At 49.0% G+C, this 24,992-nt stretch overlaps 2 protein-coding genes across 3 annotated transcripts in view; both read left to right on the plus strand.

Moving 5' to 3' along the window:
* Positions 1 to 9,498, plus strand: part of lrrc75bb (leucine rich repeat containing 75Bb) — a 20,665-nt gene extending 11,167 nt beyond the window's left edge. Inside the window, exon 4 of the mRNA XM_062478370.1 lies at positions 8,665 to 9,498. Coding sequence (XP_062334354.1) covers positions 8,665 to 9,265 — 601 coding nt within the window. The 3' untranslated portion in view covers positions 9,266 to 9,498. The remainder of the gene's footprint in view (positions 1 to 8,664) is intronic.
* A 7,556-nt stretch (positions 9,499 to 17,054) lies between these two features.
* The window catches only part of rnf34b (ring finger protein 34b), a 13,448-nt gene continuing 5,510 nt past the window's right edge, over positions 17,055 to 24,992 (plus strand). For both annotated transcript variants that reach the window (XM_062478367.1, XM_062478368.1), the window contains exons 1-3: positions 17,055 to 17,200; positions 22,571 to 22,789; positions 23,840 to 24,316. In XM_062478367.1, the coding sequence (XP_062334351.1) occupies positions 17,195 to 17,200; positions 22,571 to 22,789; positions 23,840 to 24,316 (702 nt within the window). In that variant the 5' untranslated portion in view covers positions 17,055 to 17,194. The remainder of the gene's footprint in view (positions 17,201 to 22,570; positions 22,790 to 23,839; positions 24,317 to 24,992) is intronic.

Here is a 24,992-nt window from a genome sequence, read left to right on the forward strand (position 1 = left end):
AGAATTGATATGGTTGGGTTTTTGTTTGTTTCCAAATCAATATTGGATTTAGAATTCATCATCTCTGTGTGCTTTATTACCCTGATATTGCTCCTCCAGCACATTAGAAGGAGTTCTCAAACAGCTGCTGTTCTTGCAGTACTCGTTCGATGCCCTGCTTGTCACAACCTGCTGTGCCTGAGGTCTTAATAGCAACCTCTACTGAAGCATCTGCTGTCCCCTAACAGGAAGAGATGACTAGTCCGCAGCCAATCACAAGACCCGTTTATGTCCTACAGAACACAGTAGCTCAGAGGAAGTATCACATTCACTCATACATCACACAGCACAGAGGTATTGTAATATGGTTTCGAAATGCATCGTTTCAAAGAAACATATTCAACTTTATTGTGAAGCTGTGGACCAATATGAAAAAGTTGTTGATTGCTAAACTCTTACTTCTAAAACATCAGCAGGTGCCAGTCAAGGACTTTTTAGTAAAGATAAATGTTGTGTGATGTGTAATGTAGACTTCTCTCAGCTGGAGGTGAGCTGGAGACAGAAAGAGGTGCAGTGTGGGAGTGTTAGAAGACTGTGGGCTGTGATGCTAGCAGGTCTTATCAGGCGTGGGTGTGGGGTGTGAATATACGTCTCAACCATCTGCCTGCAGCGCGTGTCTGACCTCCCAAGCACTGGTGCAGACTAACCCAGACCACACACAGACCACACCCGGACCTCATCCAGACCTCATCCAGACCTCATCCAGACCACACCCAGACCTCATCCAGACCTCATCCAGACCTCATCCAGACCACACCCAGACCTCATCCAGACCTCATCCAGACTTCATCCAGACCTCGTAGAGACCTCATCCAGACCTCGTAGAGACCTCATCCAGACCACACCCAGACCACACCCAGACCTCATAGAGACCTCATCCAGACCTCATCCAGACCACACCCAGACCTCATCCAGACCTCATCCAGACCTCATAGAGATCTCATCCAGACCTCATCCAGACCTCATAGAGACCTCATCCAGACCACACCCAGACCTCATCCAGACCACATGTAGGATAATGCGTCTCGTAAAATCTCAAAACAAACCCCCCCCTCCCTCTCTTTGTTGACGGCGGGCAGAGGCTCGTGTGTTTACGTGTGCTCTGGCCTGTTTCTAAAGAGGTACGCTGCCCCCGGAGGTGCGGTGAGAGAAAGGTCACACAAGCTCTGACTCAGCTCCACTGACCCACTCACACAAGCTCTGACTCAGCTCCACTGACCCACTCGCAAGTCCTGAGCTGACCCGTCGCCTCAAGGTGAGAGGGGCTGATGGAGGCAGGGATAAAACTCAACTGTTCGAAACAGACGACACTGACGATCCTAATCCTTTCACGGAATGCTAACAGGAATATGAAACATGATGTGCGAGCCATCTGCACACTTCATTAAGGTCCTGTTTCAATAGCCTGATGACAGATTTGTTTTTCCTTTCTTATACTCTGATTGAGGATAATTGTCTCCAGTTGTGCATTAAGTGATGGCACTGGATGTGTTCATTAGTTAATCCAGTCAATCATTTTCTGTCTGAGCTCCATCTCTTGGAAAGACTTAAGGACCCAGCCCTGGTCTTCATCCATTATTAATGACACACTTCCCTACAACCAGACTGTCCAGGAGGACCAGAGATGGGGGAGGAGGGGGGATGGGGGAGGAGGGGGGATGGTGGAAAAGGAGCAAGGGAGGGATGGGAGAGAAGGGAGGGATAGGGGATGAGGAGGGAGGTGGAGGGATGACGGAGGAGGAAGGGTGGGGGGGGGGAGCATTTATCACATTAATGACCAGCAGTAAAACAGACTTTCAACATCCCTTCCGTCAATTCCAGTCTTGGTTGGAGGAACTCTTTCATGAGGAAAAGCTCTAAGGTCCTCCGTGCTCCCTGGTTGTCCTGGTGTCGTGGATGAGGCCGGCATGCCTCCCGTCTGCTGCTGACTGGATCTCGAAAAGCTCTCCTGATCTGAACGCTGTCAAGCTGTAGGTTTTAGGGAGGACGGGTGGAGAGGAGCGGATGGAAGAAGGGAGGACAAATACAACACGCACCAGGAAAACCCGAGCGGGGAAAAGAAAATGCCTAAATCGAATATAAATGACTAAATGAGACCTTAATCCATTTTCATTATATTTATCTTTTTCTACACAATTGGAAGTGAACTTGAAATATTTCTGCTATATTCACATTATTGACAGCATATACAGTATAACAAACACATATACAAAGTAAAGTTTACTTTGTAGTATTCTTTAGGTATAATATTACTTTCCAAAAATGCTTTGGGAGGTTTTTTGTTTGTGTCAATTGCGTGCCTCCTCTATAGAGGCTCCTCCAGTCTCTCTGCTCCTGCATTTTAATGCCAGTTTCATAACTGCACTGTCGTCCACGGTTACGTAACCTGGAGTGTTTTCGATGCATTATGCTTCTCCCGTCTCTTTTCTTAGAAGAATCCAGTTTGTCTGATCAAGTCAAGTCTTCGGGCTGTTATGGTGCGTACATGCGTACATGCGTTCATGCGTTCATGTGTTCATGTGTTTGTGTGTGTGAGTGAGGTGTTCCTTGGCTTGGGCTGGAGGGGGCATTGATCCATTGATGAGCTTCACCACAATCTTTAATATCGTTTTATTATTGGATTTTTAATAGCTTTGAGAGAGAACTGCACAGGGAAATCTATCTGGTTGCCTGTATGGATTTCATTGCGGCTTTGGTACTTATTCTTTCTTTTTACTTTCGCTGTGTTGCTAGTTTAAAGCCTGTTCCCAAGCCTCAGCCCCTCCCTTAGCCTCAGCCCCACTCTTAGCCTCAGCCCCACTCTTAGCCTCAGCCCCTCCCTTAGCCTCAGCCCCTCCCTTAGCCTCAGCCCCTCCCTTAGCCTCAGCCCCACTCTTAGCCTCAGCCCCTCCCTTAGCCTCAGCCCCTCCCTTAGCCTCAGCCCCACTCTTAGCCTCAGCCCCTCCCTTAGCCTCACTCCCTCCCTTAGCCTCAGCCCCACTCTTAGCCTCAGCCCCTCCCTTAGCCTCAGCCCCACTCTTAGCCTCAGCCCCTCCCTTAGCCTCAGCCCCTCCCTTAGCCTCAGCCCCACTCTTAGCCTCAGGGTATATCAGGAGTGCCCTTGAGACCTGGAGTTACTGAAGGGATGCGATGAGAGTCTGTTGCTTTCCACCCTCCCATCCCCTCCCCCTATCCCCCAGAGCTCTGGCTGCCCTTCTCCTGGCTAATTAAAGCACCTTGACAGCAGAAACCTGGGGAGCTCTGATCACGGTGTGTGTGTGCGTGTGCACGCGCGCGCGTGTGTGTGTGTCTTACTCTGACGGAAGAGACCCTCACGTGGTCTGACATTTGACTACCATCCTTAACGAGTGTAGGAGGTGTAGAACTGCCTACAGTAACACCACCCCAGTACAATCAAATACCCAGGAGAGCTTCATCAGTTTGTTCCTGTCTGATCCCCCACAACTGCTCTCCCGTCTTAGCTGGCCTCAGGGCTTGGAGACAAAAGCAGGAGAGAGGAGGAAGAGAGGAGAGAGAGAGAAGGAGACGAGAAAGAGAGAGTGAGTGAGGAGAGATTGAAACAGGAGAAAGAAGAGAGAGAGAAGGAGATGGAGAGACAGAAAGAGAGAGAGAGGGTGAGTAGAGAGTGAAAGAGGAGAGAGAGAGAGAGAGAGAGAGAGAGAGAGAGAGAGAGAGAGAGAGAGAGAGAGAGAGAGAGAGAGAGGGGGGGGAGTGCAAGTGGAGAGAGCAGGAAAAGGAGAGACAGACACACCAATGGGAGAATTCCGCTGGTGGTTAAGGTGCATTAGCACCTCCAACCTCACCTCCACCCTCAGGCTCTCGGCAGGCTGCGCACAGACGCTGCTGAATGTGTAATACAGACCGCCAGAGGCAGAGCAGGACGATCGATGTAGTGAATAAACAAGCCAGGACCCAAGTGTTGATGAAGCAGACTGGGATCAGGCCTGGTTCCCCCTGGGCCAGACTGGTCTGGAGAAGGCCTTGCCCACCCGGCTCTCTCACATGCTTCTGTCTCCATGTCTGTGTTGCAACACCCCATGGAGAGCTGTCCGATGTGTACTGTGCACTCCAAAACAGACAGGAGGCCCATCCAGTAAGCCTCCCAGCCTTCCAGCCTCCCAGCCTCAGCCTCCCAGTTGTTTATAACTTCCCACAGCCTCCCAGCCTCCATCAGCCTCCATCAGCCTCCCACAGGCTCCCAGCCTACCACAGCCTCCCAGGCTCCCACAGCCTCCCAGCCTCCATCAGCCTCCCAGGCTCCCACAGCCTCCCAGCCTCCATCAGCCTCACAGCCTCCCACAGCCTCCCAGCCTCCCACAGCCTCCCACAGGCTCCCAGGGTATTACTGATTCATGAGGGGAAATGAAGGGGAACGTGTGTTCTGTGTGGGCGGACAGATTACAAGTTTCAGCCGCCACTCGCATTCAGCGCTCACCCACCTCCGGAATATTTAGGCACAGTGTGAACTCTCTTGTAAAACCTAGCAGCGTTACCATCCCAGAAATATGTGTTTGTGGTGGCAGCAGTATCTGCCTGCTACACCCTTTTTAGAGACTGTGCACCTAGAGGAAGTGAAGTCGTGCGTGGCCGTCCTGGAAGAGAGGAGAGGAGTGGAAAAGAGAGGAGAGGAGTGGAAAAGAGGGAGGTAAAGAGAATGACATGGAGTGAGAGAAAAAGAGAGGAAGACATACCAGGAAGATCTCTATTTCAAGCTCAGTTTGTCTCTCACCCTCCATCTCTTCTGTCTCTCTTTCTTAGTCTCCCTTCTGCCTTCTCTCTCTCTCCCATCGCCTCCTTTTATCGCTTCTCCTCTCCTTTCTCCACCCCCCCCCTTTCCAGCTGTTATCTCAGCACCTGCAGAGGTTTCTTGGTATGAGTTTGATAGAAGAACAGTCTAAAAGAATCACACACACAGATTCAACAGCCACGGGTAAACAAGTGTTTTATGCCAGATAAATACTGTGCATTGTTAAAATGACCATAAAAGCAATCATTTCCCATTCCTTTAATAAATAGTAGTTATAGCTCTCATGTTTGCACCGTTGGCAAAAATCAAGCATTTCATTGTCGATAACTCTGTTATCTGCATTAGACAGTAAACTTGAACATGTATACATACTGTATACATACTGTCTCTGTGTGGAAGTATGTGTGACGGGCAGGCAGGCAGGCTGTGTGCTTCCTGGGTGAGTATGTGGACTACAGATGGCTGTTACCTTAAGCTTGTCTTTACAATCTGAACCCTGTGAAAACTAAGCTGTCTCCAAATCCCAAACCCCAGGTGTCTCCCCCTTTCTCTCTCTCTCTCTCTCTCTCTCTCTCTCTCTCTCTCTCTCTCTCTCTCTCTCTCTCTCTCTCTCTCTCTCTCTCTCTCTCTCTCAGCACAGACTGTTCTTACGTAAAGGCTTTAGGGAGTGACAAAGCTCTTTTTAATTAACTGAGCTCTTGCCCTTTGACCTGTGTTGTCAGTACCACACCTGTGTCTACAGAGAAACTGCTAAATTGATTCCCCCCCCCCTCCCCAGTAGGGAAATCAGTGTTTCTCCTAGGTTTACAGCTTTTGGGGGCGGGGGGTGACGTTGGGGGGGACGGGGCGCCCCCCTAATATAATGGCAGGGGAAACACTGGAAATCCTGAATAATAATGTGCTCCCTCAGAAAACACAGGAAACAAAATGACCATCCTTGTCAGCTAAGTAGGTAGCAAAGCCCTCAATCAAGCAACTGCTGGTGTGACTCAGGGGAGTCTATTCCCATTCACTGTCTGTGTCGCGATATCTGCTTTCTCCTGATGAAGTCCACAGATACTCTTGGGTCATTTGCTGCACACGGGACACTTGACTCTGTGAGTGGCTCTGTGTTTTCATCACGTAGGCAGAAGCAGTCAGAAGCAGTCAGAGCTCCGTGTGACGGTCCTGTTAGGGGGTGAACTGCTAATCCGGGTGAGTCTCCTGTCTGGTGACAAGACGACCACGCCGGGAGAAAAGAGACTAAAAGTCTTTTTTTAAATGCTTTTCAGTTTGATGGTAACAGACAGTGGCTGAGACTGTGGTGTTAGAAAGGCCAGTGCTGCCGGCGGGTGTGTGCCCCCCCCTCCCCCCTCCCCCCCCCTCCCCCCCCGCCTCCCCCTCCCACCCCCCCAACCCCGTGGGTGGCTGGTTTGGGATCAGGATGGCAGTTTGAGAGCGTCTTTGCTCAGTCTCATTAAAATCATATTAGAGCTTCTCTCCATTTCTCTCTCTCTCTCTCTCTCTCTCCCAGCACTGCCTCTCCTTACTGGAGGAGCCTCTTTCTGCACCCTCCTCCCACACACACTCACGCACACACAGACACTCATGCACACACACACACTCACACACACACAGACACTCTCACACACACACACACACACCGAGGTGAGAGGCAGACGGCTCCAACAGGAGCTGGGAAATACCTAGCTGTGCCAAAAACACTGAAACAGAAAACCAAAGTTGCTACATTCTCAGTTGTGAATTCAGCAGGTTGTGCACAACAGTAAAGCCCTAGAGCCCATCTGTTAGAGAAAGAGAGGGAGGGGGGGGTGGGAGGGAAGCGGGGAGGTAGAAAGAAGGAGAGGAAGATTGAGATATAAGGAAGCAAAGGGAAGGGAAAGAGAGTAAGCCCATCTGCTGGAGAGAGGGAGAGAGAGAGAGAGAGAGAGGGAGAGAGAGAGAGAGAGAGAGGGAGAGAGAGAGAGAGAGAGATGGGGAAGGGGAGGGAGCAAGAGGGGGAGAGGAAGATAAATAGAGACAGAAGAGGCAAAAGAGAGAAATGGACCTGGAGAAAGGAGGGAGGGAGAGAATGCAGAAAGGCAGAAAGGCGGAGGGGGGAGTGCAGGTTGGCATCCCATGCAGAGAGGAGGGTTAGGTGGATAGATACTTCATGCCAGTGGGGTTTCTTCCAGCCTGTTTGGGTGGGTATTACAACCTTTTCTTCCATGTGAAAAATCATCTTGACATTTCTCTCCCAAAGGATTATAAAAGAGTTGGCTGGCAGGCTCTGGATTTAAACATAGAGGCCCCACAATATCTAGAGCACAAAAGAGAGAAGAGAGAGAGCACTGGAAATGGAGGAAGGTGGAGCGGGGGAGAGAAGAGGATGGAAGGAGGGAGAAGGGGGAGGGAAGGAGGGAGAAGGGGGAGGGAAGGAGGGAGAAGGGGGAGGGAAGGAGGGAGAAGGGGGAGGGAAGGAGGGAGAAGGGGGAGGGAAGGAGGGAGAGGCAAAGGCGGGCTGGGGGGAGAGAGGGAGGGTTGAATTACAGCCCACTCGAGGAATCAATAACCACACAAATCTGAGCTCCAGTTAGCCGCGGGTCTTCCCACGTCAGATTCCCAGCACGGAGGGTGACTGATCGCAGGACCACAGGCTGAGGATTCATGACACTCCCACACAACCTCGGGGAGAAGGAGGGGGGGAGGTAGAGGGAGAATGGGGAAGGGAGGACGAGAGACATAGAGAGAAGAGGGGAGAGAGAGAGAGGGGGGCGAGAGCTTAGGGAGGGAGGAGGGGGGGGGGGGGCTGAGGGGGAGTCAGGAACAAACATCTAGCCCCTGTGGTTAATCAGTTCTCCCTCCCAGACATCTGCACTCTGCCTCTTTAATCTCTGTGTCTTCCTCTGCACAGCCATGTTGCTGTACTGTGCTGTTAGAAAAGCCAGTGCTGCCTGTGAGTGTGTGGCCTCTCCCCCCCCCCGCCCCCCCGACCAGAGAACCAACACCTGTCTCCCCCCCACCACCTCACCCATCTCCCTCAGGAGAGAGCCCTGCACCCAGACTCCCAACCCCACCTCCACCCCCACCCCTGCCAGACTGTCACAGTTGATCCACCTTGACTACCCGTCAACTCTCTCCAAAACGTAATCCCCTCCTCCGGCAGAGAAAAGGGAGCTTGTTTTAGGTAGTCTCTTGTCTGAGCCCCCAGTGAGGGGGGTGAGGATACACGGTGACAGCCCTCTCTCCTGGGTGGAGTCAACTCACACCGGCTGTGATTTCTGTCTGCAGCAGCATGTCTGCAGCAGTAGTACCGCCACTCCAGTCAGCTAGTCAGACACAGCGCCTCCCTAGCTGGTCGTCGCCCTGGTGACTCCATGTCTGCCGTCTGCTCGTGGTGAGAGACGTCTGGAGGAGGAGTGACTCCTCGCTCGTGCCCCGTGGAAAACCACACTTGGCCTTTTGTGAAGTATTGGCTTCTCTGAGGAGAAGAGAGAAAGAGAGAATGAACACACATGAATATGCCCCCCGAAATATCTCACCAGCTTGCTGTGTCCACTTGTGTTTGTGCTGTTGCTACACCAGGAAACCTGCTTCCACACCGTGCAACACAACATCCCCTGTCCCCCGGAACAGATCAATAAACAGCGGCTTTTTACATTAGGATCATTAGTTCTTACCTGAACACAGCTGGTCAGTCCCCAGCAGGGTTAAATAGTCATCAGGACTAATATTCAACAGACCCAAATAGTCATTTGATCTAAATAGTCCTCATCGGGACTAAATAGTCATTTTCTGGTCTAAATAGTAATCTAGACTAAGTGGTCATTATCAGCACTAAATAGTCACCGTCAGGACTATCTCAACTCTAACACTGTCTCCTTGCCCCTCGCCAACAGTCTCAAGACCACCCTGAAGAAGAGGCTGTCCAGCGACGTGGTCAACCTCTCCGGGATCCCGCTCTCCTCGGGGGACGTCCACCGCGTGGCCGTCTACCTGCAGAGCAACGGCGACTCGGTGTCGGCCGTGGACCTGAGCTTCACCCAGCTGCAGGACGACAGCCTGCGCCAGCTGCTGCCCTGCCTGGGCGCCCTGCCCAAGCTCACCACGCTGGCCGTCAACGGCAACCGGCTGACGGTGTCCGTCCTGAAGGACCTGACGGAGGTGGTGAAGGACCCGCGCCACTTCCCCAGCCTGGCCTGGGTGGACCTGGGCAACAACGTGGACATCTACACCGTGCCCCAGCCCCTCCTGGTGGCGCTGAGGCGCCGGTTCGGTCTGAGGAGCAGCCTGCCCACCATCTACGAGTACAGCGAGGCGCAGGCCTACGGGCGCTACGCTCTGGAGAGCTCCCTGGAGGAGCCCAGCCTGTACGGGGATGGGGAGGGGGCCGCAGGGGAGGAGGAAGAGGAGGAGGAGGATAAGCTGGAGCTGGCGTCGTGGGCCGCGGGCCAGCCGAGGTTCACCAAGAACGTGGCCGTGCACTACTGTGAGAGGTGACGGCACAGAGGCCACGCCTCCAGAGTCGCCTGGACGCTCCCGAGGGCCGAGACGTGACAGCCCCGCCCCCTCCTCCAGTTCGCCTCCGTAGCCACGTCCCCAGTCAGCATGCGTCATCATGGTATTAACGCCGGACACATCACCCTCCGAAACTCATCCCATCCAGCAGGATGAAGAACCGGGCGTTCAGAGAGAGAGAGAGAGAGAGAGAGAGAGAGAGAGAGAGAGAGAGAGAGAGAGAGAGAGGGGGGGGGGGGGGAGAGAGGGGGGAAGTAAGAAAGACTGAGAACAACAGAAATGTACAGGATGAGGTCAAATTCAAGATCAAGGTAATAAAACTGCTCCTTAATCCTCCATGACAGAAGAGAGATCCCACCAGTATAGCAGCTGAAGAGTCTCATTGCTACAGGATACAGCAATGATGCAGCATGTCTGGTGTTGTTGATGCTGGTGAAAAGAGTTGAAAATTAGTGTTGAGCTCAAAGATGACCGAAAGAGGCAGAATGGTTCCAGCTGTGTTCCGTGTGGTGGGAGGTCTCACCGAGCTGTCAGGGAGGGAGGACCCTGGCAGTGAGGGCCTCAGAACAGACATGCTGTTGGGCTACTGTTGTGTGTGTGTGTGTGGGGGGGGGGGGGGTTTATGTCATTCAGCCAGTCAGCGTGTGTGGGTATCAGCCAGGGAGTGTGTGTGTGGGTGTGGGTGGGTGTCATTCAGCCAGTCAGTCTGTGTGTCTGTGTGGGTGTATGTGTGGGTGATTCTGCTGATGGCTGCCTGCGTCAGGTCATGTTAGAGGTGACCAGTCACAGATGGTGAGGAGAGGAGCCACGGTCTCCTAGCTAACAGCGTTACCTCCAGATTGCATCTCCAAACACGGGCTAATCATCTCTATTTGTGAGCCTGGACACAACGAACTGAAGGGCGCTCGTCCAATGCTAGATAGAACACGGACAAAAATTCAGTTGCTCAAAGGAGTCCTAAAAGTGTCATTCAGGGCCTCTGTGCTGTTACAGTGTGCACATGAAACCTGTGAACTTTTGCAGGCAGACAGCACTTCATTTGAGTCTTCACAGTAAGTGTTCTGTCCAGCGATCTTCTTCTGTTATATTTCTGTGTTCTTTCTATAGTTACAAGAGTTTACTTCAGCTTGATGAAGGGCTGCAGAGATGACCTAGTTGACCTTTATGCGATTGTGTTTGTATGTGTGCAAATGTGTACATGCGCAAGAGTGAGTGTGTGTGTGTGAGGGTGCATTGAAATTTTGAAAGACCTTGGATCTTAGAAATTAACGCTTTACTCATTTTGCACTTTAAATGCAAGGACACTTAAAGACACAAATATTTTCCTGTACTTTCCTATTCTGGAATGAAACTCTCTTCTAACTGTTTATCATCATCAAAGCAAGGGTCATCAAAGCCAGGGTCATCCAAGCCAGGGGTCATCAAAGCATGACTGTCATGACAGAATTTTGACTTGTGTTCCTGTACCCCAAAACATTGTGGATTTCTTTCAAACTGAAAACAAATGTTCTTGCAACAAAATAAATACCAATTACAAACGTGCAGTTTTATGTGTGGCTTTGTGGTTTAATGGACTGTTGTTATTAAGTGTGTCTGACCCCGCATTAAGCTCTCCACACAGAGATAAATATTAGTGGTTCACACATGGCACATTTCAAAATGCTAATTAACACCAAGAGTACTCAGTGAGTGTATATATGGGGCCAGATGGACCCACAGAAACACCTGGTGCTAAATTAGCACTTCGAAACTTGCCGTGCAGAGAGAGCTGGGTCCACACCACCTGTGCAGCTCCGCTGACCCCACAAGAACCAGAAATACGACGTCAGTCGTGACCTCCGCCAAACCTGGCTCTCAACTCGCATCCCCTTCATGATCAAACATTTACATTTAGTCATTTAGCAGACGCTCTTATCCAGAGCGACTTACAGTAAGTACAGGGACATTCCCCCGAGGCAAGTAGGGTGAAGTGCCTTGCCCAACGACACAACGTCATTTGCCACGGCCGGGAATCGAACTAGCAACCTTCGGATTACTAGCCCAACTCCCTAAGCGCTCAGCCACCTGACTCAAACACCACATGGCCGCGTGAGGTTATTAACTCCACTCTCTCTGCATCAGAGGGGATATCCACTTACAGCTTCGACTCTGCACGTCACCTGGTCTGGGACGCCAGCTGTAGCGCTAGGTGTGGATGGTCCGGCCCTGTATGGGGCTGCTGGAGGAACGGTCGTCTCAGCACTGCTGGCTCCAGAGAGCAGCGCTGGCTCGGCACATCCACAAGAGGAGCGTTGTGTAGGGCCCATCCATCACAGGCTCTTATTAGACGTCGGAGGGAAACTCCAGCGACCGGTGTCGGATGACACTGGATCTTGTGCCAATTTGTAGCTGACATTGACACAGCCTGCCACATGGTTAGCGTTTCCTGTTCTCCCAGCAACGCTGCTGCTGGGCGACGAGACGGAACACTAGGACACAATGACGTCGGTGGCGTGAGGCAAGGAGGGACTTCTTCTGATTATTACATTTACATTTATGCATTTAGCAGACGCTTTTATCCAAAGCGACTTCCACGAGAGAGCTTTACAAAAGTGCATAGGTCACTGATCATAACAACGAGATAGCCCCAAACATTGCGAGCAGCCAAAACATGAAGCATACATTGTGAAAAAGGGAAGAACCATAAGAGCATGCAGTTAAACAAGTCACAATTAAACAACATGAAATTCAAAAAGTGCAAGAGTGTACCTGTAGAAAAACAATCAACAGTAAAATATTTCACAGCGAGTACAAGAATTTAAATCTGTTACGACTAACTAACAAGAGTAACAAGTATCTCAATAAGAGTCATTGTGATCCTGGAGGAAAGTAACAGGTCCAGCCAAGCATTCCTTGTTCCAGTTCTGACAAGAATTGGGCTCGTTTTCCAGAGCTCCTAAAAGTTTTGACACATTCTACGGTGAATGATATAAGAGAGACTGGGATTGTGACTGTTGTGTTGTTCAGGGTCAGCTCAGGCCCAGCCTTCCGGTCAGTGGCCAGTCATCTTTGGTGCCCGTCGGGGGGGGGGGGGGGGGGGGGGGGGCAGTCTGGGTCTGGGGGTTAGTGAGGGCACTGATGCATGGCAAAGCAGAGTTTCAGACTAAATGTCCTCTCTTTCTGGAGCCTGGTGTTGGGGCTGGGGCTGAGGTCAGGGTTGGAGCTGGGGCTGGAGGCTGGTGTTGGGGCTGGGGTCAGGGCTGGAGGCTGGTGTTGGGGCTGGGGTCAGGGCTGGAGGCTGGTGTTGGGGCTGGGATCAGGGCTGGAGGCTGGTGTTGGGGCTGGGGTTAGGGCTGGAGGCTGGTGTTGGGGCTGGGGTCAGGGCTGGAGGCTGGTGTTGGGGCTGGGGTCAAGGTTGGAGCTGTGCATACACGATGTCCACCTAGAAAACTAGGGACACAGGACACAGGAAGACTCACAGTAGAAATACTTCACTGCCTGGTTTCCTTCACACAGTGGACGTACTCCCTCTGGTGGTCAGATCAGACACTACCGAGACACATGGACGCGTCCCGGAGTCAGACAAGCTTATACAATTAGGCTATCTGTCAACATCTGTGTGTGTGTTTGCGTATACACAAGAGGGGTCGTTGAAACTGGAACTGGTTTTGTTTTATTATTTCCAAATCAACCGTAGTTTCTGTTTAACTCATGACAATGCTTCAAATAAAACTCTCCCCAGGGAAACTTTCTGAGCTGCAGTGTCTTAAAGAACGAAGCCAAGACGACAAGCCAGCCAGCAGATGTATCTCCACATCTAGAGGATATTGCATAAGCAACCTGTCAAAGAAAAATTGATGGCCTCTTCAATGGGGGAATTCCAAGAAAGGACAAAATCCTATAAACTCTCTATACACAAGGTTTTGATTACTTTTCCTGTTCTAAAATTGAGTTTTCCCCCCTTCTTAAGACATTGTCCTTTTCCCGGCAATTTGTATTCATTTCGGGGGTTTTCTCCAGATGTACAAACATTAACGATTCCCAGTGTTGAAAATGATCCAGTGATGGTCCAGTGATGGTCCAGTGATGGTCCAGTGATGGGCACATCCTTTCTATGTTTCAATTTCAATGAAAACGACAATTAAATATTCCCTGGTGTCACTCTATCAAGCGGAGTATAATGTTTATTATTATTAAGGTTAATAAGCCAGACTGTTTACTGTGTTTACAGCGCTGCAAGAAGATAATGTAAAGACAGTAAAACGGATCTTCGAAATCAGAGCGGGGGTGAAGGGAGGTTTTGCAGCACCTCTGGGGTGATATGTTTAATTTATCTGACTGTCACTTCCAGCTGAACTCATTGGCAAAGTCCCTGAGAGGTCAAAGGTGGCCTGAAGTTATGAGTTTGGGGCGAGAAGTGCGCTTCTCAGGCAGGGGGCAGGGGTCAAAAAACTTGCAGAGAGGCTGTAACTCTGGCTTGTGTTAAATTATTCCGGTGGGACTGGATTCTATACCCTTTGGAACAGGGCCAGCCGACCCAATACACAAACTTAAAATTTGTTAAGGGCCCCGCAACTGATTTAGGGCCCCGAACCAATCGCTGGGCTCTTAACAAATAACCATAACCTTACAAAACCAAGTTTTGTAAAAAATAAATAAAAAAAAAGCCCAATCAAAGGGCCCCCTACACTATTTTTGTTTAGGGCCCCCAAAACCCTAGGGCCGGCCCTGCTCTGGAAGTTCCGGAGTGGAACTGATTTGTGATAACTGCTTTCCTTTACTAAATAAGTCAAGAACATTAGCTGGCCTACGGCGCCCTCTAGTGGCAGAAAAGTAGGAGGCACATGACCGCAAACCTTCAATATAGTAATTAAATCATTGAAGCAGATGCTTTTTATCAAATACGACTGAGAGGATTTGAACCTGGGACCTATTGATCTGCACTCAGACCCTAGTGGTGACGAGAGAAGAGAACAGCATAGTACTTGACTGATCTCCGGGAAGAAATGTTTCTCTGGATGCAGTGCTGTTCCTCTGACAAGCATAAGAATGTACAACCAGTTAAAATAGGGCTTTATGTACTGATTTTGCCAACCATCTTATTGTTTTTATTTGTGTGGACCTCAACTGGGAACTAATATGCAATATTATCCCCCCCCCCCCCCCCCCCCCCCCCCATAGGTAGGCTATTCAAATCTGGTCAAAATGTCCCCCCCAATATATTGAAATAAAATATAAATGTGCTACGGTACGACAGGCAACCACGCACGCTGTCCGAAATTATGATTAAAAAAAGAATTCGTCCACCCCCCAATGTTGACCATGGCTATATACGGCCTTAAACTCAGGTCTCCTGAAAATCAGTTAGGCTTTGGGCCATTTTCATTTCTTATGTGATGAGCTTGCTCACACACACACAACAACCACGGCAAAAACCATATCAGCCCAAACATATCTTTGAATCATTGCCAAACAAAACCCTTGTTGTATCTAATTGCGTCACGGTTTATTTGTATTGATCCAACAGCCTACGGGATGATTAAGACTTTACCAAGTGACTGGATTGCATTTTACAACCTCTTTCTGAACATTCGAAAATTATATACCGGTATAAATATAATGATATCGACTTTGCCAGAGATTCTTCAATCACCTAACATTATGAGGGGCCGTTTAGGAAGTACGTCAAGACTGTTATTACACAAATACATATGAAGCAGACACATTCACATGTGAAACGTTCACACACGCATCCCACAACACTGGAACCTCACACACATGTGGAACGCTCGTCTGAACTACTTTCTAAACGGTCCCTCGTAGAACATCAACATTTGACCTGCACATGTATTGTACTTATCACACCACTAGATGGAGCACAGTACTAGGAGACGGAGAGTTGTTATAGTGGTCATTCAAAACGCTTGCATTTCGTTCAAGCATTTTTTCTTCAACCCAGTGCAAGTAATCAGCAGCCACAAGTGTTTACATAAGTGTCAGAACCACCAAATAATAGTCTAGGGATCTCGTAGCTATTTGACTGTCACCTAAAAAAAGTATGGTTACAGTTTTTTTTATTCGCTTTGGTACTATTTTCACAAGTATGTGGTAAAACCTCACAACTGTTAGTACAAAACTCAAAGCAGATCATCAAAAAGTCTATTTTTTGAAACATGTAATCACATGTTCAATTGACAAAGTACAATGCACAAAATTACACAATCACTTTTTCACCATACCTAATCAGTGTGTTATCAAAGAAATACCTTTCATATGAAGTAATTGTCTTTCACAATGCAATGCTCACAATACTTTTGATATGCTTCTCATCTAATTTGCGTAAATACATTTGACCAACACTTAATCCAACTGATCTTAATGATTAATCACTGAACCGTTTGGTAAACCTATATATTTTCATTTTAGCAATAAACAGTATATTGATTTTGAGAACTACAGAAATAAAATGTGTTTTTGTACGAACATATAAATTAACCACACATGATGAATACTCGTTATTGCTACTTGATTTCAGATTGGGGTAACCACAATTGGTCATTAGATATACATAAAAGTGGGGGCGTAAACACTGGCAATTTCTTTCAACATAGCAGGATAGACAGCAAGGAATAGGAAGAGCTTATGGACAAGGGATCCGTCAGAGAGGTGGGCATGAGAGAGGTCAACAGAGAGGTCAGAGAGGTGGGCATGGGCACCAACAGAGAGGTCAGAGAGGTGGGCATGGGCACCAACAGAGAGGTCAGAGGGGTGGGCATGGGCACCAACAGAGAGGTCAGAGGGGTGGGCATGGGCACCAACAGAGAGGTCAGAGAGGTCAGAGGGGTGGGCATGGGCACCAACAGAGAGGTCAGAGAGGTCAGAGGGGTGGGCATTGGCACCAACAGAGAGGTCAGAGAGGTCAGAGGGGTGGGCATGGGCACCAACAGAGAGGTCAGAGAGGTCAGAGGGGTGGGCATGGGCACCAACAGAGAGGTCAGAGAGGTTGTTCTCATTTAGTTACATAATAGAAAGTATACCTATGTTACAATTATATCTGAAAAATAGTAAAAACTACGTAATTTGCCCAAATGATTGTAGACGATGTCTTCATTGATCCTTCACTTGATTACACATAGGATGGATATTTTGGAAATTATTATTTATTATGTAAATGTGAGTAATGTAAGTGTATTGCCTAATGTGAAACTGTGTAAAAACTGTGTAGAAACTGTGTCTTTTACATAGTACTGTAGCATATTAATTTCAGCACTTCTAAGGCCGATTTGAAACATGTATCTTGCATTGTTTGCTGTTGGATGAACTGATTGTTAAAAGTACTAAACTGAAAGAAGATTTTGAAAGAAGAATGTTCCCATTACATATTACAATAATCTTGTGTTTGAAACAATGATTATGTGGACTGGAAAACATGTGCAACTGACTGAAAGCATTCCATCAGGTTTTGAAAGAATGACTAGCTGCGTTACAAGTGTGATCAGTTTGGATTTTTGTACTAAGAGTTTTGAAAATGTACACCTTACTTGTGAAAATAGTACCAAAGCGAATAAAAAAAACTGTAAAGAAGTTCTTCTACATTCATGGATTAAGAGATAGCATTTCAGTCGCGTGAATATACATGAATCATTCACGTTCTGAAGAAACTCAGCAAAATCCAGTCCATGAAGCGTGCGTGCCTACGCATAGCGCAGAACGCCCACTATGCTGTAATTGTAAAGGGGATTGGCTGCTAAAGATAACCGTGGCTCTATCTTTTCCGTGATTGGTCGAGGCCGAATTGTCCATTACGTTATGCTTGTTCTACAAATACACTGGGAGCTCAAGAGAGGGAAGACGTAATGGTGTTATTTCTTGTGCCCTTGCAATGGTCATCGTCCTAATATTACTTGACAATTTCCACAACCGTGATTCATCATGAAGGTACGTACAATGTTAATACATCTGTTGAATTGTGATGTATTCAATCTGTTTTCTCGAGGTTAACTTTAATAGACTTTGCGACCAGAAGGAAAATAAACAGTATAATAGACGCATGCAACTGACAGTTGAGAATTCAGTATATGATTTTATTATCGCTGATTATTTCACACGATGAAGCCGACAATGGCGTTAGAGTGGTAGATTACATTATATGTAATTTTTTTATCTATTATTATAATCCGAGCGCTTCCCTAGTGGTAACTATAAATGTAAGTGCATCGCTAAACTAGATGATAATATACGGTGTTAATGAGCTTGCTTGGGTCATCTGATTCCCACTCCTGGATGCTTCAGTTCACTTGCACTGTAGAGTGGAGTGCAGTGCCCATTCAACCGCGAGCGAGCATTAATCTCTAATAACATAATCAGTTTACTGCAGTCAATGAGTGAGAGAATATTTCGAGACGTCTGGTTCTAGATAATCACCTGTACCAAGTGAAGGGAAATGTGTAATCCTTATAAATCACTGCGCAGGAACGCCACATACTTAAACAGCAATGATGATGATGATGATGTTTACCATCAGTTTTTTCCAGTGAGAGGATTCAGATCCAATCTCAGTAAATACAAGTAATGTACGTCATTTTTAACCAGTTATGTCCCTCATTCAGACAACGAGATATGCGTGATTAACAAGGCAGTAGATGTAGACGTAGCAGTAGACGAGAAATTATCAACAGTTTATGATTGGCTCACTGCCAATAAGAATGCAGCAGCACGCAGTTTTCTAAAACATCTGCGAAATCTTCAAATGTAAACACGAAATTGGCATTAGGAGTCTTTGTTCATCTATTTCAGTCATCTCTGATATCCATTCAAAACATTGTAAAGGCTTTAAGACTGTAGCCTACTCTTTTCGCAATAAACAGGATATGATCTCTAAGACATTTAAAAGTTTAGTCAAGCTTTATTGCGTGGTGCAGCATCAAGACTGTAAGGTGCTGTGTATAGTGTCATCCTGGTCTATTAGTGATTGAAGTTGATCTCTCTCTAGAATGAAGGTATCTTGTTTCCTAGAAATGGGCTGTGGAATAATATAATAAATTATATCAATTGATTAACATCGGAAAGAAGATTTTCAGCCTGGGGACAATCCCTATCTGAAACTCACTTCCGATGTGAATAGAGTGTCTCTATTTAAGGCTTTGACGTTAAGGTAATGGTGATCATCCTTGAACTAGACAAATGCTTATCTTCACATCTTCATCATAGATATCAGAGAACACAAGATATGACAAGAAAGGAGCTGCTGGAATTAGAAACTGAAATTCTACACATTGTATATATTTAGCTTCAAGGGGATTTAACCTACTTCCAGTGGCTCTCAGCTGTTTGTCTGGCAGAGGCTCCAGAATATTTCATAGCTTCACTGACACGACCCCCCAAAAAGTGACTGCATGAATCTATTGGAATTAAAGACCTCATCACCGCTGTATCAGTCTGGTTGTTGGTATTAAATGTGCCAGTCAGATTTTAATAAAACAGGATCACCTTCTCTAGAGGACAAGCTTCGGTTTTATTGCTGCCCTCCAAAAATATTCCCTCATCTGAATCCATTTTCCTTAATATGAGGCACCTGTCCTCTTCCAACCCTGGAGGAAAGGTTTTTTTTTGGGCTCGACTTCATTTCCTGACTGAGCGAACACAACCTGTGTTCTCTGCATTGCCAAATGTGCCAGAGATTGTCTGGCACCATGGATATGAGCTGCTTTGCTAAAACAGGCTTTTGTGTTTTCATATGAGTAGAATCTCCCACGGTTACTTCCTGAATGCAGATCCGGGACATCGTGTTGATGCGTGAGGAAGAGAGGAGGAAGAGGGGAGGGGAGGAGGGGAGGAAGAGAGGAGGGGAGGAAGAGGAAGAGAGGAGGGGAGGAAGAGGGGAGGAAAAGGGGAGGGGAGGAAGAGAGGAGGGGAGGAAGAGAGGAGAGGAGGGGAGGAAGAGAGGAGGGGAGGAAGAGGAAGAGAGGAGGGGAGGAAGAGGGGAGGGGAGGAAGAGAGGAGAGGAGGGGAGGGGAGGAAGAGGGAGTCAGGTGGCAGAGCGGTTAGGGAATCTGGCTATTAATCTGAAGGTTGCCAGTTCGATTCCCAGCCGTGCCAAATACATTGTGTCCTTGGGCAAGGCTTCACACTTCACCCTACTTGCCTCGGGGGAATGTCCCTGTACTTACTGTAAGTGAGGGGAGGAAGAGAGGAAGAGAAGAGGGGAGGAGGACTGCTGTTCAGATCCCTTTGTGTGGGGCCTGCCAATCAGAGAGACTCTTGATTGGATGAGCTGGGACTTCCTGTCAGTCACTTTCTGATCCTGGTCTGGGTGGAAGTGCAGTGCTTGGACCCGGCTGAACGCACGCCTCACTATGTCAAGACCAGAAAGAGAGAGAGAGAGAAAGAGAGAGAGAGAGAGAGAGAGGGAGTGAAAGGAGGGGGGATGAAGGGAAAGAGAGAGCAAGAAAGAGAGAGGGGAGAGCAAGGTTGAAAGAGACAGAGAGAGAGAGAGTGGTGGGATGGAGAGAGAACCGGGGATGGAGAGTGAATGGATAGAAAGAGAAAATAGAAAACTAACTATGTGAATGGTGGAATATGGAATATTGAATGGTAAGAGAAGTTCACTGCTGTGGGTCAGCATTTATTAAAATATTGTTTTTATACATCCAACTGCTTTAGCAGAGAACACTTATCAGCTCTTACATCTGGAACAAAGAATGAAAAAGAACCGGAGACGTAAAGTCTCTCTTCATATCAGTTGGATCCGATTGAAGATTTGAGGCCTTTTCTCCCGAAATACAGAGGAACGAAGCACACCCTTATCTCCCCTCAGTATCACCCAGACTACAGGCTCACACTCATCCTGCCAAAGGGCTCAAAGTTCAGCACTATCTAGAAAGTCCTAGATGTTCATAAGGGAGCCTCTGCACAGACTGTCTGACACAAGAGCGTTTCAAGATGGAGGATTGTCCTAAACCTGCCGCCATCGAATGAGACCAGGGAGAGACTATCCTGAGAGGAGACTGTCTTGAGAGGAGAGACTGTCCCGAGAGGCTCTCCTGGTGGTGCCCTGCCAGGTAGGAGTCATTTCAGGCTGCCTCCCTGCTCGTCAGTCTAGCAGGGGACAGCTGAGGAGCTGGAGGAGAAAGAGGGGAGCATTTTAATAGGCTGTCTCCTCTCTTTTCCTCTCCTGGGTCCTAGCTCCCTCCTCTCTTTTCCTCTCCTGGGTCCTAGCTCCCTCCACTCTTTTCCTCTCCTGGGTCCTAGCTCCCTCCTCTCTTTTCCTCTCCTGGGTCCTAGCTCCCTCTTCTCTTTTCCTCTCCTGGGTCCTAGCTCCCTCTTCTCTTTTCCTCTCCTGGGTCCTAGCTCCCTCCTCTCTTTTCCTCTCCTGGGTCCTAGCTCCCTCCTCTCTTTCCCTGGTTCCTTTCCTCTCTTCTCAACTCCTCTGCTGGGTTCAAGCTGCCCGCCTCTCCTACCCTCTGTCCTTGAAACTTCAACCTCTTGATTTGCAGTCAAATGCTCTAACCACTGAGCTACCCACCCTAAACACACCTATAAACCTTGCCAACCGTCCAACTGCAACTCTGTGTATCTCTGGTTTAGCCAGCCTTCCAGTTCACCTCCCCCTGCTCCAGCAGCTCTCCCCATGTAGCACTCAGCTCCTGTTTTTACGTAAGCGCTGCTTAAGCTGATAGAGGAGGTGAGATCAGAGGGGTCGTGGCATCCCGGGTCACATCAGATGCTGAGCCCTCTCCCTGTAAACACCAGAGCGAGCCCTGCGTGAAACGGACTCTGTCTTCTTCTGCGGTGAGCCGCGGGAGACACTGTCTTCTTCTGTGGTGTCCCGCGAGGCCCCAGTATATCGGGCTATAAGCTCATGTCAGCCTATTGATTCCCCAGACCCTGGAACAGAAGACATATTCTCCTCCCTCCTCCTCCCCCTTCCCTCCCCTCCTCCTTCCTCCCCCTCTCCTCTCCTCATCAGTATGCTCCAAGCAGCTTCGGTTTAGATCACGCCATCTTGGCTGCCAGACCCTGGACAGTGTTGTGGTCAGTAAACAAGGGCCGGACGGGCCTGTCACATGCAGTTCTTTTGTTCCTGCTTCATGACAGATACTGGGTAAACTTTACCAGAGCACTAGACACTCACACAATGAGCCCAGTACTGTTGAAAGTACTTCAACTGGTAAAGACCACTGAAACACTGGTAGAGCTATGCGCTCCTGATCCTAAGTCTTCTTCTGTAGTAACTAAATGCGGTATTTGTACGTCGCTTTGGAGACAAATGTTTATGTTGCTCATAATGATTGCTGGGTTGCTGACCCGGCGCTCTGTCCAGCCTAATACTGAAAATAAGAATCTTAATTGACTTTCCAGGTGAAATATAATAAAGGTTAAGTAAGTAAAACATGTAAAGACTGTTGTGCTCTTAGAGCAGGCTCTGTGCTTTTTATATAGGGAGGAGGAATAACATGTATTAATGTAGGAGACACTAAATGGTACAGGGGTAATATGAACCTGCAACGTCTTGCTCTGTAGTCATACGCTCTAACCACTGAACCACTATACCTTCCCAGGACACACCCAGGACAGAACTCCAGAGAGGGAGGGATCCGCTGAAACGATCGCTAGTGCATTGTGGGAATCAGTGATGAATGACAAGTGGAGTGGCATGTTAGAGATGCCCTCCAGTCTGCTCCCAGACTCACTCCCTTTTAAACGCCGGCCGTCAAGGATTTCAAACTGTGGTTGGGCTTATTATTAATCTATGAGCTCATTTCTGTCAAGACACTCACGTATCGATTAAGCATTTATTGACAACCATAGACATGGAAATAGGTTTAGTTTGGCGGAGTGGCTGTATCTAAGGGAAGCACTCCCTGCCGCTAGCATTTGCAAGCAACATACATAGAATATGAAGCAGGGAGCAATATGAATAATAATCCTCTTGATGGATAGAAACATAAACACAACACAGGGGAGATGGTGGAGGGCGGCAGCAGCACAGATCATACAACATCCGGGAGTGTGTGTCCGTGTGGCCTTTCAATGCCGCCTTATCGGACGTGGCCCAATGGGTTTGAGCGGGCTAACACAGGTGTAGTTAATGAGTGGGTGAAGCGTGTTGCCCATGTGCCATGCCTGAACCTGGCTTCACTCATGTCTTACTGTAATTCCTTTCAGGTCAGTTAAGGCTCTACCTTGGACGTGTTAGACCCAAAAAACGAGGGGAAAAATGTATCCAGTCTGTGTGTCTTCGTGTGTCTGTTTGTGTGTCTTACCATGCGTGTGTGTGTGTCTCCTTGCGTGCGTGTGCGTGTCTAGGCGGGGGCATCGTCGATGTGGGCGTCCTGCTGCGGGCTGCTGAACGAGGTGATCGGGACGGGCACGGTGCGGGCGCAGCAGCCTGGCTTCGGCGCCGGGGCGGGGCCATTCCGCTTCGCCCCCAGCGCAGGGTACTCCACCTACCCCCCCACCACCTCAGGGAGCGCCGGGCAGCTGTGCAAGGCCTGCGGACTGGCCTTCTCTGTGTTCAGACGCAAGGTAGGACGGGGTCCTGATGTTGAGGAAGGTGGTGGTGATGATGATAATGAGGGTGGCGGTAATGATGATGACAGTAATGGTAATGGAGGTGCTGATACGAGAAGGTCATTGGGGATTTAAAGATGTCTGTTCCCACTCCGTGCTCCCCTATCCAAGGGTGTCCATCTGAGCCACAGTTCACCAGCAGAGTGCATCTCACTGGTGTTCCTGACATCAGTGCCCACTGGGACCCAGATGAAAGCTCTGGGGGTCTCCTGCCAGCTCCCAGCCTCCAGCTTCGATAGCTCTATCATCACAGCCACACCTGTAGCCATGCATAAACCCCCGAATAAACACACCCGTATGTGTCCCAGCTTGGTATTTACGTCATGAAAGGAGAGGCACTGGAGGACGCTGGCACACAGGGGCTGAAGAATGGATCTGTCACCGTGGAAATGGCCTCTTTCTGGACCGGAACGCATTTGCACACCAATGATATGGAAATGATTCCCGGTGCATCCAATCGTATTCTCTGTCCGTTCAGGGGTAGTTTATACGTCTGTCTATCATCAGTACACTGAGATAAGGCTGGAAATGTCATAAATAAACAGAAATATTATGCATGGTTAATTTGGATTTTAGTTTTTTGGAAGTTTTTTTTTAAACCTTTTTAGAATGTCATGACATCTTCAGGGAGGGACACAGGTAGGTGGTTTGGGAGTGCTGATGTGCAATGTCCCTCTCATTAACCGCAATAAATGCCAAGTCTGGATAATTGAAAGGCTCAATTGACTCCATGATGGCAGTAAAGAATTCTGCTGGGTGATTAAGTGCTGGTGAGGAAGGTGTGGCGAAGTACCATCAGCAAGAACAGGATCATCTCTCTCTTTTCTCCCTCCCTCGACACCCCACCTCACCCCCCCGTCCCCAAATGTCACCACCCCACCCCCTGTCACACCCCACCCTCTCCCCTCCCCTACCTCACCCTCCTACCCCCAACCCCTCCCCTACCTCACCCTCCTACCCCCCAACTCCTCCCCTTCCTCACCCCCCCCCCCCCCCATCATGCAGCACATGTGCTCGGACTGCAAGAGGAGCTTCTGCGCTCTGTGCTCGGTGCCGCAGGAGGACCTGCGCTGCTGCACCACCTGCCACCTGCTCCGCGCCACCTGCTTCCAGCGGCCGCGCCTCATGCAGCTGCGCGTCAAAGACCTGCGCCAGTACCTGCTCCTGCGCAACATCCCCACGGACACCTGCCGGGAGAAGGAGGACCTGGTGGATCTGGTGCTCTGCCACCAGGGGGCAGCGGGCACCCCTCGACCGCTGGGTGCGAACCAGGAGCAGGAGGAGGAGGGGGAGGAGCTTGAGGAGGAGGGGGAGGAGCTTGAGGAGGAAGGGCCGGTTGATACGGACAGTCTTCACTCGCCGGCTCACTCGCTCCAGGCCACGCCCCCGTCCCCCGCACGCTCCCCGTCCGAACTGTCGGTGGTGTCTGCCTCTCAGGAAGACGCGCTCAGCCGGAGTGACAGCTCAGGGACCCCTAGTCAGGTACGTACACACACACACGCTGACACACACACACACGCTGACACACACACACGCTGACACACACACACACGCTGACACACACATGCTCACACATACAATAAATAACACACGTTGGCAAATACACACACACAAAATATCTCTACAGAATCCTTAGCACGGGAGATTAGGGGTTTAAAGTTGTAGGTTATGGTATAGCTCCGTGGTAGAGTACTGCTGATCAAGAGATTGCAGGTTCAAATCCCTCCCTGTACGTTGCTCTGGACAAAAGCGTCTGCTAAATGAATACGTTCCATTAAACGCACAGTGAGATGGAGAGACCGAGGCGATGTTCAGTTCGGCGAGCGCAGGAGGTGTGGCTGTGGGACATGAACGAGCTGACGACATGTGTTACCTTCCTTCTGCACCTCATCATCCTCTCAAGAACAACACTTGGGTCCACGTGACAGCAGGAAACAGCTGCACTCAGAGTGTGTTTGTGTGCAAGGTCCTGGGAGAAGCCAGCGACAGCCAGGGATTAAGCAATTTGCCTTTTTATTTTTTTTGTGCGGAGCCCGTTATATAACGCTCGCTTTCTCTCTTTCTATCTCTCATTCGCTCACACACACTCTCTCTCTCTCACTCACACACACACACAGATTATTTCATGAATCCCCTCCAGCGCCACAGCTGTAGCTTG

This window comes from Osmerus eperlanus, chromosome 14 (genome assembly GCF_963692335.1).
Source record: "Osmerus eperlanus chromosome 14, fOsmEpe2.1, whole genome shotgun sequence".
Classification (NCBI taxonomy): Eukaryota; Metazoa; Chordata; class Actinopteri; order Osmeriformes; family Osmeridae; genus Osmerus; species Osmerus eperlanus.